The sequence below is a fragment of the Carcharodon carcharias genome, chromosome 9 (assembly GCF_017639515.1).
Source record: "Carcharodon carcharias isolate sCarCar2 chromosome 9, sCarCar2.pri, whole genome shotgun sequence".
NCBI classification, from domain to species: domain Eukaryota; kingdom Metazoa; phylum Chordata; class Chondrichthyes; order Lamniformes; family Lamnidae; genus Carcharodon; species Carcharodon carcharias.
Window position 1 is genome coordinate 78,042,443 of NC_054475.1, and position 14,450 is coordinate 78,056,892.

Genomic DNA, 14,450 nt, shown 5'->3' on the forward strand with positions numbered 1-14,450 from the left:
ATCAGCTCAGAGCCAAAGTTCCCCAAGCCACAGGCACTTACTACAGATGTGGTTGTCGTGGATCACACTGATGTCCACAAGCTCCCACATGCTACAGTTGAAACACATCACCTGCCCTGCCATCATTGTTCAAAAATCACCCAACAAAAGATGTCCACTGCGGGAGTACAGGAGAGAACATAGGATGGAGCCACACAGCTGATGCCCCAGTGGGAGTTGGGCCAACCTTGGAAGCTTTAAAAATGGCAGGCGGGACCTGGATGTAGAATCCCACAGCTATTTCTGGCAGATGCCATTTTTGCTGGTGGGGAAAGGGGCGAGGCGTGAACAGGAACATACCAATTAGGAGCAGTAGTCCATTCAGCCCCTCGAGCCTGCCCCGCCATTCAATAAGATCATGGTTAATCTGATTGTGGCTTCAACTCCACATTCTGCCTACCCCCGATAACCTTTGAATCACTTGTTAGTCAAGAGTCTACCCACCTTTGCCTTAAAAATATTCAATGACCCTTCCCTTGCCTCAGAATCACGAAATGGGAAACCCATACTCAACAGGGTCATTCGAACTCAGTGCTGCATTCAAACAGATGCCATTTTCACTGTTCGAAGGGCTTTTACCCACAGTGTGAGAGTCACGAATTTATGGAGGAAGCATAAATGCACTTGATTGGGGGGGATAAGATCTGTTCAAGTTTCCTGATCTGAAGTGGTTTAAATCCCCAGCCCTTTAAAGATGAAAAAAAAAGGCTGCAGCTGTCTTTGGATACGCTGTCTTTGTTGAGGTTACTGAATCGTTTGATTTACAACAAATTAACCAAAAGGGGATTAAGTTTTGATTGGAGTTCATGAATAAGCGTTGTTTTCCGTACCAAGTGTATATGAGTGAGAGCTCGATTAGATGATTAGCAGTTCATTTTTTTCATCTCTACATGAGGTAGCCCATGATGGTGTCCTTGTACACCATTGCTGAAGGTAAGCATGTGGGTGCAGCAGGCGGTAAAGAAAGCAAATGGTATGTGAGCCTTCATAGCCAGAGGATTCAAGTACAGGAGCAGGGATATCTAGTCCTTGGTGAGACCACACCTGGAATATTGTGTGCAGTTTTGGTCTCCTTATCTGAGGAAGGATGCTCTTGCTATAGAAGGAGTGCAGCGAAGGTTTACCAGACTGATTTCTGGGATGGCGGGACTGACATATGAGGAGAGATTGAGTCGGTTAGGATTATATTCGCTGGAGTTCAGAAAAATGAGGGGGGGGATCTCATAGAAATCTATAAAATTCTAACATGACTAGATAGGGTAGACACAGGGAGGATGTTCCTGATGGTGGGGGAGTCAAGAACCAGGGGTCACAGTGTGGGGATACAGGGTAGACCATTTAGGACCCTGATGAGGAGAAATTTCTTCACCCAGAGAGTGGTGAGCCTGTGGAATTCACTACCACAGAAAGTAGTTGAGGCCAAAACATTGTATATTTTCAAGAAGGAGTTAGATATAGCTCTTGGGCGAAAGGATCAAAGGATATGCGGAGAAAGCAGGAGCAGGCTATTGAGTTGGTTGATCAGTCATGATCATAATGAATGGTGGAGCAGGCTCGAAGGGCCGGATAGCCTATTCCTGTTCCTATTTTCTATGTTTCTGTGATGGATACTGGGTGTATGGCTATGGAAGTGGCATGGGGTGCATGGGAGGCATGGAGGCAACATGGGGATGAGGGAGTGTGACTGCTGGTGGTGGTGGAGGGAGCTTGTGAGGAGACATGGATATTGGCATGGGGGTTTTAAGGGAGCATCAGTGAAGCAGCATGGTGAGGGATATGGGTGACATGGAGAGTGGGTAAGGGTGTGAGGGGTGAGGGCTAGAGAGCCTAACAACCTTTCATATAACTGGACATAAGTCCCAGAGAACTGAGACTGGCTTTCTAAACAGACGGTTCGGCACTTGCCTACCTCTGTGGCTGCCTATGAACTGCCTCCTGAAGCATTGGCCCCAACTTGATTCCCCACCTTCCCGACCCCAACCCCTCCAGCAAAAATCGTACGTGCGGGAGTTGTTTCCTTGAGACGGGTCTGCTGAATTGGGAGATTACCCGACTCAATGGTGAAAATCTGGCCCCTTAGTATCTACTGGGGAGGGGGAGAGGAAACTGGGAAGACAGCAAAGGGAAATTAATTGCTGTTATCCTCTAAGAGAGGCTGAGCTGAAAATATGGGTCAAGACAACTGTTTAATGTCACATTCCTCTGGTTAGGAGCATTGTTGTGGTTTAATACCTGCCGTTGGGCCAGGTGAGAAACTTTTAAAAACACACACTTACCGTTCGCTCGCTGTCATATTCATAGTAGGAGATTTTGGAGTCAGTCAGGATAAATAATCTCTCCTTATAGTTGAGTGGTGAGGTCTTTTTCTTCTGCTGTGATCTTTTAATGAACACCTCCTCCATGAGTCCGTCTGATGGGGGCAGATAACCGCTGAGAAATCCTGTCAGAGGGAAACAGACAACATGTCTTCACTCAGCAATCAAAGGACACTGGCAACCAGGTAGACACAGGACAACTAGTCCATCAATGTCTATCATCACTCAACCCATGTACACGCATCCCTACCATAGACCCTACCCACAAATTTAATCCGCCCCCCCACAACAGTCCATGTACACTCTGCCCTATCATAGACTCCACCTACCCATTTAATCACCTTCCACAATCCAGTTACAGTCACCCCTGTCATGAACATTACCCACTCATTTAATTTCCTCCCACAGTCCATAAATTACCAATGCCTCAACATTCCAGTAGTATGCTCACTCTTGAATAGAGTGTCCCCATGTTTGAGGCTAGTTCTGCAAAGCCATTAGGGGCAGAGTCTTAAAGAGGCTCCACTCCAGATGTCAGGGCTGTCTTTTCAAGTTGACCTCAAAAATTCCCCAATTAAAGCCTTGCTTAATCACTGGGTAGGGTCATGTTGTGACTTAGAATGGCTCCATTGTAATTGATGGGGACAGGATTTCAAATTGGCCTCAGTTCTACTGCATCTGGGGAAATCATGGCACATATTGGAAATACAGGATCTTCAGCCCAATAAGGATGGGTTTTCCCTGGATTTTGTTGTGCTAATAAAGATATGGGGGCTGAAGTTGGGGACATGGGGTCAACTGGGATGCTGTGATTGTGCAGCTTGGGAGAGAAGCTGGGCAGGAGGATGGAGCAGAGTTTGTGGCATGGGTCAAAGTTGATGGAGGTGAACACTCATCCAAACAAGCTGACAGCACAAAGGCAGTGGAGCACTAGCGAAAGGTGATGGAGAGATGGACCTGGGTGTCAGTGGAGCACGTTCAGAGCTTGGCCCCACATCTGACAGTGGCATCATAAAGAAGGAGAAACATGTAGATAAAGAACAGCAGTTGCCAGGGATAGATTCTTGAGGGATTGCCTATATGATGCAGTCAGGGTGGCAGGAGCTCCACTGCTGGAGATACTCTGGCCACGATTAAATAGGCAAGAGTGGAGCCAAGTGAGGGTGATTAACAGAGCTAGATAATAGAGGATAGGAGCTGGAGAAGAATGGTGTGGCAACCAAGTAAACAGTTGCTGAGAGGACAAGGAGAACACACATCATGGTCCCAGTCACAACGAATGTCATGGTGAAGATTGTTTTCCTTTTTTAAGAAGTACAGGAGCTCAGCTGGAGGGATTGAAGGAAGGGACTTTGCGAAAGATGCCATGGAACTTTGAGATTGTAAGGAACTTGGAGAGGAAAGTGAGGTTGGCAGTAAATAGTGAGGCTGGAAAAGCCACGGATGTGTTTTTTGAGGAAGGGGAGTTATGGGTGGCCCTGAAGGTAAGAGAGACTGTCTTAGGAAAAGAACTATTGAGGATATCAGATAGAATGGCAGCCAAGGGAAAAAACACCCAAAATAACAATAGAAGAAAAATACTGCAGATGTGGAAATCTGAAATAAAAGCAGAAAGTGCTAGAAAAATTCAGCAGGATTGGCAGCATCTATGGAAAGAGAAACAGAGTTAACATTTCAAGTCCAATATGACAGTCCTGAAGAAGAGTCATATTTGACTTGAAACATTATCTCTGCTTCTCTCTCCACACATTTTGCCTGGCCTACCTCATGAAGCAAAAGAACAACTCATTTTTTATGTGGGACCTTTTATAAAGAAAAATGGACACCAAGTTAAAGAAGACCAAAAATTCAGAGACCACAAGCTAGGTCTGAAACCTAAGCCTTAAGGAGCATCTGAAAGGTGAAGGGGGAAGTGAAGAGGTTTAGGGAAGGAATTCCAGAAGGTGATATCTAGATGGCTGAAAGCATGACCATCAGTGGTGGGGTGAAGCTAGGGGAGAATGCATAACAAGGAAGATCTGGAGACATGAGAGTTGTGAGGTATTGTAGGGATGGATGAGGCAACAGAGGGGAGGGGCAAGACCATGGAGGGATTTAAACATGAAGTGAGCAACTTAAAGAAGGAAAGTTAAGCAATGTAAGTCAGCAGGGATTGGGATCATGCATGAACAGGACTTGGTATGTGTTAGGATGTTAGCAGCAGGGTTTTGCATGTACTAAAGCTTACAGATGGTAGAGAGTGGGAGACTATCCCAGATAGCATTGGAATAATTGAGTCTGCAGTGTGGGTGAGGGTTTCAGCAGCAGATGAGCTGAGGCAGTGGTGGACACTGGTGATATTACAGATCTGGAAGTGGGTAGTCTATCAATGATAGAGAGGATGTTAGATTGGAAGCTGATCTCAGGTTCAGATATGATACCAGGATTGCAAACTATCTAGTTCTGCCTGATGCAGTGGTCAGGGAAAGGTATGGAATGGATGGACAGGATACGGATTTGAAACCAGTGCTTAAGTCAATGGTTTTGATAGGCCCAGTGTTTAGTTGAGCAAGATGTGGCTCATCCAAGAATCAATATCCCAGTAGAGGGGTAGAGAATTGATAGAGAGAGAGAATTGTACAACAACAGTATATATATGGAAGCTGACTTCACGTCTGTAGGTTCTAGTGCCAAAGGGCAGCTGTGGATAAGCAGCAGAAGGAGACCAAAACAGACCCATGTGACAGTCTGGATGTAATGTTGGAGGATGGAAAGAGAGGCCATTGTCTCACTACAATCTGGAAGATAAAAGTGGAATGGGACATGGTAAAAAAGACTTTCATAGGTCAGGTAGGAGGAATGGTGGAAAAATACAAGGAGGCATTGGGCAGAATCAGCCCACATTTGCACTAAGTGCAATAGTAGGGGTGAAAAAAGTTATTTTACCTGCCGGCCGCAATGGCGGGTTTTAGCGCCACATCTTCCCCTACCAGCTCGTCCTGTCTCATTAATAATGCATTCGTGGGAAACACGCCCAATCACTGGCGGGTCGGCCTCTGATTCGCCCGCCCCGCCATCACCTTCGGAAATCTAGGTGCCATATTTAAAGGATGCCCTGCGCAGAGTGAGAACTCTCTAAGGGATCGGAAGCTGCTGGGAAGTTATGGCTTCCATGGGAGGAAACAATGTGCCCCCAGATTTAGTGACACCTCGCTCAAGTGCCTACTGGACAGAGTAGAGGCCCACCATGAAGTCCTCTAACCCCGCTCTGGGCAAAGACCAGAAAGCAAAGTGAAAAATCCAGCACAGGAGGCAGTGGCAGCAGTGGTCAGGGCCAACGCCCTGCAAAAGAGGACAGGCATCCAGTGCTGAAAGAGGATGAATGATCTTCTCCATCCCACCAGGGTAAGTCACTCTTCTCATCACTCTCAACTCACACATGCCGTGCACGTCCACAAGGATCTCACTAACTGCCAGTTCAAGGGACATCATCACTCACTGTCTCACACACACCTTCATCTGTCCTGCAGATCGTGTCCTCATCCTGTCCATGGCACCAATCACCATCCAAACATACCAGGCATCCTCATCTGGCCTGGTAGGCATCCTGCTCATGTTCTCTTTTTCTGCATTCATGCAGGACAAGCTGGCACACACAAAACGGAGAGGTCGCGGACCGGTGGAGGAATTCCTGGCATCAAGGTCCTCACTGACTTTGAAAATAGAACCATCCAGCTGGCCAGCGATGATCTAGACCAGTCCTGGGCTGATGGTGAGGTTGGCGGTGCTCATCCAAATGAGGATCCAGCAGTGCTGCATCCACCAGACAACTATGTTGTGAGTGATGTGTCCTGTTTCCAGGCTACTGCCATGCACTAATTATCTCTCCTTGCTTTTACAGGCACATCTGGGAAACAACCAATGGAGTCCACGACCAAGGGCCTCCAATCAAACTCCGAAGAAACCTTTGAAGAAAAATCTGAAGGCACGCTCCTTGAAGTCCCGTCACAGCACGCACCCACACCCTCCACCAGCGCAGAGAAACACCTTGTGGGACCTAGAGTTAGAGTAGCCTCGGGATCAAAATCTGGTGAGCACATCACACTGTCTGATCCACAGCAGGGTCTTCCCAGGACGCCGGCACTCGAAAGACTGCTGGAGACCAGAACATTGCTGAGTCCAAGTCAGATGATGAGCTTCTGGACTCAATCATGGCACAGTTGCTGGAGCTGCAAAGGCAAGCTCGGGAACATCAGGAAGGGATGTCTGCTGCAATCCTCAGGTTGCAAGGCACGATGGAGGAGTCTGTCTGCCTTTATGCTGAGGTGATTGCGCTGGCATTGCAATGCACTGAGGTCAACACTGGTAGGATGGCAACCACCATGGAGACCCTAGTCCAGGGCATTGGTCCTGCACTGCTGCAGGATCTGCACTCCATGGCTGAGGCACGTGCTGGCATCCATCAGCGTCAAAGTGAGATGGGGGCGGGACACCTTGATCAGGTAGCCCTTGTCCCTGAGGAGCCATCTCTGCAGCTTCTCTGGACCCTGGAAGATATCAGGGATCTGAGAACTGCTGAGGATGCAGGAATCATGGACGGTCCCTGGGAATCGTGTGCAGACCTGCAGGGTGCTTTTGTAGTGGTCGAGCACCAGCTGCACATTCAGTGAATGGAAGCCCTTGTGGTTGACATAGTTGACCACTTGTTGCCACGGAGATCTAAGCACCATGTGGGCACAGTCGATGGCACCCTGTGGAAAACCTGAGATCCTGAAAATCCCAGGGGTCTTGCTTCCTGTCTTTCCTGATCCCGGTCGAAATGCACAAATTTCTGTGCCTTCGCAAAGATGGTGTCTGTGACCTCCTGGATACACTAGTGCATGGAGGTTTGCGAGATCCCAAACAGGTCACCTGTGGAGACCTGGAAGGAGCCACTGGCATAAAAATTGAGCACCGCAGTCACTGTCACAGCTACTGGCAGTGGGTGCCCTCCAAATCTCCATGGCATCAAATCCTGCAGCAGGTGGCATATGTAACCGTCCAGTCCCTTAGACATGTGCAGTCTTTGGCAACATTGGTTCTCAGTCATCTGCAGGAGTGACAAGCATCGTCTATAGACCCTGGGTCTAGTGAGGCATCAAGGAGTGATAGCTTTCTGTGGATCTTCAGTTGTGTGCACAGCAGGCCCTGCTGCCCCTTCATCTTGAGGGAGGTGCTCCTCCTTTCGCTGAGCCAGGCACCTCCGCTGTGCTCTTCTCCTTCTTCTCTGCTCCCTATAAGCCATGAGGCATATCACTAAATCATCAGGCTCCATGATCCTGATGTTCTCCTCCTGCAGGATTGAAGAGAGAGTCACATGGGTTAGCATGGGTGTCCTAAGAACCTCTCTTTGTTTAGTCTCAGGGCCCACGCTCCCATGCCAGACAGTGCTGGCCACCACTTGGATGGCCAGTGTGTAGTGCCCCACTCCACCTGACCGATTGGCAGCAGCTTCAGCCAGTGGACTGCATGCTGGGCTCTCAGCTCAGGCAATCTCCTAGCCTGCACTGCAAGGCTGAGCTGTTAGCTTGAACCATGAGGGACACTGGTCCAAACCTTAGTAAAGACATTGCAAGGGGCTCTGAGCATCTCCACCAGTGACTGCACCCTGGCCACTTTTCATAAGGGGATTTCACAACTTGCCCAGTCGGCTAATTGTTCTGCTGCCCCTAAAATGCACATTAATTTGCAGTCTGCTCACCGGGGGTGAAAAGTTCTGGAGCATTTGGTGGTACTTTCACACTTTTGCATTGCTTGAGTGGGCAGCAAAGCTTCAGAGGCCCAATTCCAAGCGTGTCGATAAAGCTGCTGCTGAACCATCTCAGCTGTGGAAGGATGCTCACTTTTGACAAGCTTTTCCAAGTGCGTGGCCACTTCCCTCGCTACCCCACCCCCCCAAACTTCCCCCACACCCCCAGCATGTACTTGCATACTTCCTTTAGTCTGTGCTGCCTTTTGCCACCCCCACCCCCAAACCACCCCAGGCCCACCCACACGGGAACCTTTGCCCCAGCATCGCACTGAAAGCCTGCCAGGAAAAAGAGACTTGCCTGTTCCCCCTACTGAATGTGCAGTGCCTCATCCTTGACGTCCTGCAGGCAATGCTCGCGAGCGCTGCACGAGGTTGTGTGCACGTCTGAGTTCCCCCCGAAGTTCAGCTCTCCAGGTGCACATCTTTTGAAGGCAGTCATGAATCGCGCCATTCTGAAGTCACGCTAATGTGGGTGGTAAATTTGACGTGGGGGGATAATTCGCGAGCAGGGCTTATAATGAGATGCTTAAGTATTGAAATTAGGTTCTTGACGTGTAGTGGCAGGAAACATGGCCCGTCACTGATGGGTGGAGTGGATGATCACAAACTGGCTTCACAACACCATAAAACCAATTTTGGCCTTCTCACCGTATTGTCCACTCACACCTGCCATGATGCCCACTACCAATGGGATTAGAGATTCAGCCCATAATCTTAAAATTAGAGCCAAATATTTAGAAGTGAAATCCAGAAGTAATTCTACACACAAAGATAAATCTTGACCCTCTTCCCCAAAAGGCTGGGAATGCAACTGCTCCACCGGATCTTAAAGTTGCAGTTTGCTAGGTTTTGTTAGGTAATTGGTAAAAGGGACATGGAGGACTAGAAAATGGCATTGAGATACAGAATAGCCATGACATAATTCACTGGTGTAACAACGTCAAGGGGCTGAATGGCCTCCTCCAGTTTCTAAATGCCCATTTAAGCGCACAATGGGGGAATGATGTAGGAGGAGGTTTGGTTGGTTGTTCAGAGAGGTCAGGAAGGATGAGAAGAGAATATGCAACATGGTGGCAGTCATGGAGGACATTATTTATGACTGATTTACTTACAACCATTGAAGTACAGTGGTGAGGACAGAAAGGTTCAAAAAGAGAATTTAGGGTTGGTGGGGGGGCGGGGTGAGGAAGGAGGTGGGGTGACAGGGATGGACTTAAAGCATGACAACAGATTCAAAGAATTGTTTATGAGTGTTTGGAAATAGGCAGTATTTTTCATGGACAGGTGGGTCAAGGATGGGTTTTTTAGGTCAAGACTGATGAGCTGGGAAGGTACTGTCTCTCTCTACCCCTTCCCTGAAGGTGCTGACTCGCCTTCTCCCTCCCCTGAAGATGCTGACACTCTCTCCCTCTCCCCTGAAGGTGCTGACACTCTCTACCCCTCCCCTGAAGGTTCTGACTCTCACTCCCCCTCCCCTGAAGGTGCTGACTCTCTCTCCTCCACCTCTGAAGGTGCTGACTCTCTCTCCTCCACCTCTGAAGGTGCTGCCTCTCTCTCCTCCTCCCTTGAAAGTGCTGACTCTCTTTCCTCTTCCCCTGAAGCTGCTGATTCTCACTCCCCCTTCACTGAAGGTGCTGACTCTCTCTCCCCCTCCCCTGAAGGTGCTGACTCTCTCCCCCCCCTCCACTGAAGGTGCTGACTCTCACTCCCCCTTCCCTGAAGGTGCTGACTCTCTCTCCCCCTCCCCTGAAGGTGCGGACTCTCACTCCCCATTCCCTGAAGGTGCTGACTCTCTCCCTCCCCTGAAGATGCTGACTCTCTCTCTCCCTCCCCTGAAGGTGCCGACTCTCTCCCTTCCCTGAAGGTAACGTACAAAACATTTCAACTTGAAAATTACAAAAATGCAATAAAACACAACTTGTCTCTTTTCAGCATATTCCACTCTGATGTGCCTCAATAAAATTGCAATACTCTTTATATTTATAATATACATTCCTTGCCAGGCATACAGTCTGAGGGCTTTTACCCAATGACCAACCCCTCGGTGCACTACAGCTGAAAGGCCTTAGACAATGACCTTTCCCCACTGAGCCTGAGCAGCAGTCCCAAGCGTTAGTATGTAATCCTCAGCATGTAATCCTGGACCTTGGAATGTGCCAGTCTGCAACACTCAGCCGGGGACAACTCTTTGCACTGGAAGACCAGCAAGTTTCTGGCAGACACAAGAGCGACTTTCACTGAGTTAATGATCCTCCAGCTGCAGCCTGTGTTCCTTTCAGAGTATGTCCCTGAGAACAGCCCATGGAACATAGTGTCCTGCATCACGGAGCTGCTCAGGATGAACCTCGGTAAAAACCAATGCATCTTGCTCTAGGCCTTCTTTGCAAAGACAATTTCCAGAAGTAGGTGAACAACGGTCTCTTCCCCACCACAGCCACCATGGGGGCCATGTGCAGAGGGGGTGAGACTCCAGACATGTAGAAAGGATTTGATGGGGAGGGCCCTTCTCACCACCAGCCTTGACCATGAGGGGCATCACCATCGAGCCTAATGCTGTCCCTCATGTACACTTTCTAGTAGTGGTTGGTGCTTGGTTGTCATGTTGCCTTTCCTTCCTGCTGCAGAATGGCTCAGCCCAGCTAAGATCAGCTAACAGCATGGAGCTGACTCAAACCCAGACCTTTTTAAATCATCTGTATCACTACAAATGCCACGATATTTCAAATGGTGGAGCTTCCCTTCCCGCCATCCGAGGAGACAGCAGTAAACACATCCCCGACAACACTGCCTGCCTTGCAGCCATTTCATACTCCAATGAGTGTTAGTTGGCTGGAGGCAAGACTTCCACCCTTCACAATCTGGTGGCAGCTCTTTAATCCCAGCAGCACCAGAAGCAAGCAGTCCCCGGAGCCTAAGTCCAGGGAGTCTAGCACCAGTTAGGTTTTGGCAGTCTCAGGGTTGAGAGGGAAGGCCTGGGGGATTGAGCAGAGTGGGGTAGGGTGTTGGTGGTGGGGCCAGTGAGAGGGTGGGAGAGAGAGGAAGCACCCCCGGTGGCCAGACCTTTTGGGGGGGCACCCGATATTGGGATGAGGTCGTTGATGGAAGCACTCCCCTCTTTCCAACCAGAGGCCTGAGCAGGGTCACTTTTTGGGCTTCCCTGAATTCCTCCCACCAGTCTAAAAATTGAGGCTGGGTGAGAAACAGCCCTTAAATGCTTATGAACTAGTCAATTAAACGCGTCAATTGGGGCAAGGGTGGGGACCTCGCCAGTCCCAGCGTAAAATTGTGGAGAGGTTGGGACAGGTGAGAGCCCAGTGGGAAAACTATCCAAAGACAGCCACCAGTCTACAAAGCCACCGGCAAAGGAATTTAAATGTCTGACCCACCCAACAGTCCCATGAAATACCAACAGATGTAAGCACTGGCTCAGTGGGGGCACTCTGTCTCCCCACTGGTCAGGGTGTTATGGGTTCAAGTCCCACTCTAGAAACGTTAGCATCTGATCTATATTAACATGCAAGTACAGTAATAAGGGAGTGCTGCAATGTCATAGGTGCCGCCTTTCAGATGAGACATTAAGTCAAGGCCTGTTCTGCCTTTTCAGGTGGATGTAAAATATCCCATGGCACGATTTTAAAAAGAGCAGGGAGTTATCCCTGGTATCCTGGGCAAACTGTGAGTCCACCAAGTTAGCATCCTCAGTGAGCTCCTCTCCAGTGGTGAGACCTGGGCAACATCTGCTAGGCAGGAGAAAGGCTGAATACTTTCCACCATCACTGTCTCAGACGTATCCTTGCCATCCCTTGGCAGGACAAGGTCACCAACACAGAGGTCCTGGAGCATGCTAATTCCATCAGCATACACTCATTGCTAAGTCAATGATGTCTGCACTGGCTGGCCATGCTCATCAGATGGATGATGGCTAGATACCCAACAACATACGAACATACAAACAAGGAGCAGGAATAGGCCATTCGGCCCCTCGAGCCTGCTCCACCATTTAATAAGACCATGGCTGATATGATGTAACCTCAAATCTGCATCCCACATACCCCCTATAACCTATCACTCCTTTGCTTACCAAGAATCTATCCACCTCAGTCTTAAAAATATTCAAAGACTCTGCTTCCACCGCCTTTTCAGGAAGAGAGTTGCAAAGACTCACAACCCTCTGAGTGAAAAAATTTCACCTCATCTCCATTTTAAATGGGCAATCCCTTATTCTTAAACAGTGACACTGGGTTATGACCTCCTGGGTGCCCATACCTCTGGTACAAGGATGCCTGTAGTTGAGATATGAAGATGGTGGGCATTGACGCTGACAACTAGGGAGCAGTAGCTGAAGGCTGACTGTTTGGAAAGGCATTGGAGGAGGTGAGCAGAAACAAAAAGCTCAGCTGGCCTAGAAGTGGGCATCTTCTCAGCCCATTGTCTTCCCCGGCAACAAATGTGGCAGACTGCCATGTCAGAGTGGGGCTCCAGGCAATGTTTAACACAGAGTTGACCATCACAGCGCAAACCATCATCATCTGAGACAGAAGGCTGCCAGAAGCAACCTAGCCAATACTTATCCCTCAGCCAATATCACTAAATCAGTTATCTGGTCGTTATCACATTGCATTTGTAGGATCATGCTTTGCAAAAATTGGCTGCTACACTTCCTCCATTACATGAGTGAGAACTCTTTAAAAGTGCTGACTGGTTGTAAAGTGCTTTGGGAGGTAATGAAGGGTGCTATAAAAATGCAGGGCTGTCTCTTTCTTTGCAGAATACGATAGGGTCGCAATTGCATTCAGAACCCAAGTGCATCCTGCTGGCTTTACAATGCTGCTCATCTCACTGGAGCCGATTTCCAATACCCTAGTGAACTTTCAAAGTCATAGACATTGTGATTCCACCCTTTCTCATGTGCAAGAGCTGCTTCCTCTTTTTATTCATCTCTGTAAAATCATCTAGAGTTCTGCTGCAGACCATCCTGATTTACTTCCTCTTGACCTCACAAAGGACACTAACTGCCTCTCAGCTGTTTACAAGTGCACCTGCAGTCTGACTCACCAGAGCGTAGGGACAGGCTTGAAACTTCCCACTTACCAGTCTACATTGCTGCAGAAAATTCACCTTAACCCTGATCACTGCAACTGATCCATTCCAATCAAACAAGCTTGAAAAACAATTGGGAGAAAGGAAGAGAGAACAAAAATAGAAAGACAGAAAGACGGAAAGAAAGCAGAAAAACAAAAGAGAGAAAAAAGAATGAGACAAAGAGGAAAAGTTAAAAAGGAAGATAGAAAAGGCAAACACATGGCGAGGAGATATAGGGAAAGAGAGGAGGTAAGAAAGAAGGAGAGAAAGAGGGCATGTGTATGTGTGTGAGAGAGAGAAAGATAGACAGATGAACAATTGCTGTGTTTGAAGGGTCACCCAAATGTGAAATTAATCCAAGTTCAGATTGATTTGGTTCCTTTAAACTGTTTTCCAGCACATCACCATGCATGTTTATTGCTGACAAGATGGGTTCTCTTCAGTTCCTTGTGATGTGAAAATAATCACACCATTTATCTGCTATCTGTGTTGCTGTGGTTTTCTTGGGTGTTGATTCTAATCTCTTTAACAGTGCAGCCCTCTTTCAGTACTGCATCTCTGACAGTGCAGACCCCTTTCAGTATTGTGCCTCTGACAGTGCATCACTCTTTCAGTATTCTGCCTCTGACATTGCATCACTCTTTCAGTATTGCATCTCTAAAAGTGCAGCCCTCTTTCTGTACTGCACCTCTGATAGAGCAGCATTCTTTCAGTACTGCACCTCTGACAGTGCAGCATTCTTCCATTACTGCATCTCTTAGAATGCAGCATTCTCTCAGTGTTGCACCTCTGACAGGGCCGCATTCTTTCATTACTGCAACTCTGATAGTACCACATTCTTTCAGTACTGCACCTCAGACAGTGCCACATTCTTTCAGAACTGCATTTTTCATTACTACACCTCTGATAGTGCCGCATTCTTTCAGTGTTGCGCCTCATACAGTGCCGCAATCTTTCAGTACTGCACCTCTGACAGTGAAGGTTTCTTTCAGCACGGCACCTCTGACAGTGCTGCATTCTTTCAGTACTGCGCCTCTGACAGTGAAGGTTTCTTTCAGTACTGCACCTCTGACTGCGCCACATTCTTTCAGTACTGCACCTCACACAGTGGCACATTCTTTCAGAACTGCACCTCCGACAGTGCAGCATTCTTTAAGTACTGCACCTCTGACAGTGCAGCAGTCTTTCGGCACTGCACTTCTGACTATTCAGTGCTCCCTCAGTGCTGCACATCTGACTATGCA

General features: G+C 48.3%; 1 protein-coding gene across 2 annotated transcripts in view; it reads right to left on the reverse strand.

Annotated features, from left to right (window-relative positions):
* btk (Bruton agammaglobulinemia tyrosine kinase) overlaps positions 1 to 14,450 on the reverse strand; it is a 424,430-nt gene that overhangs the window by 377,444 nt on the left and 32,536 nt on the right. For both annotated transcript variants that reach the window (XM_041196306.1, XM_041196307.1), the window contains exon 2: positions 2,316 to 2,479. In XM_041196306.1, coding sequence (XP_041052240.1) covers positions 2,316 to 2,479 — 164 coding nt within the window. The remainder of the gene's footprint in view (positions 1 to 2,315; positions 2,480 to 14,450) is intronic.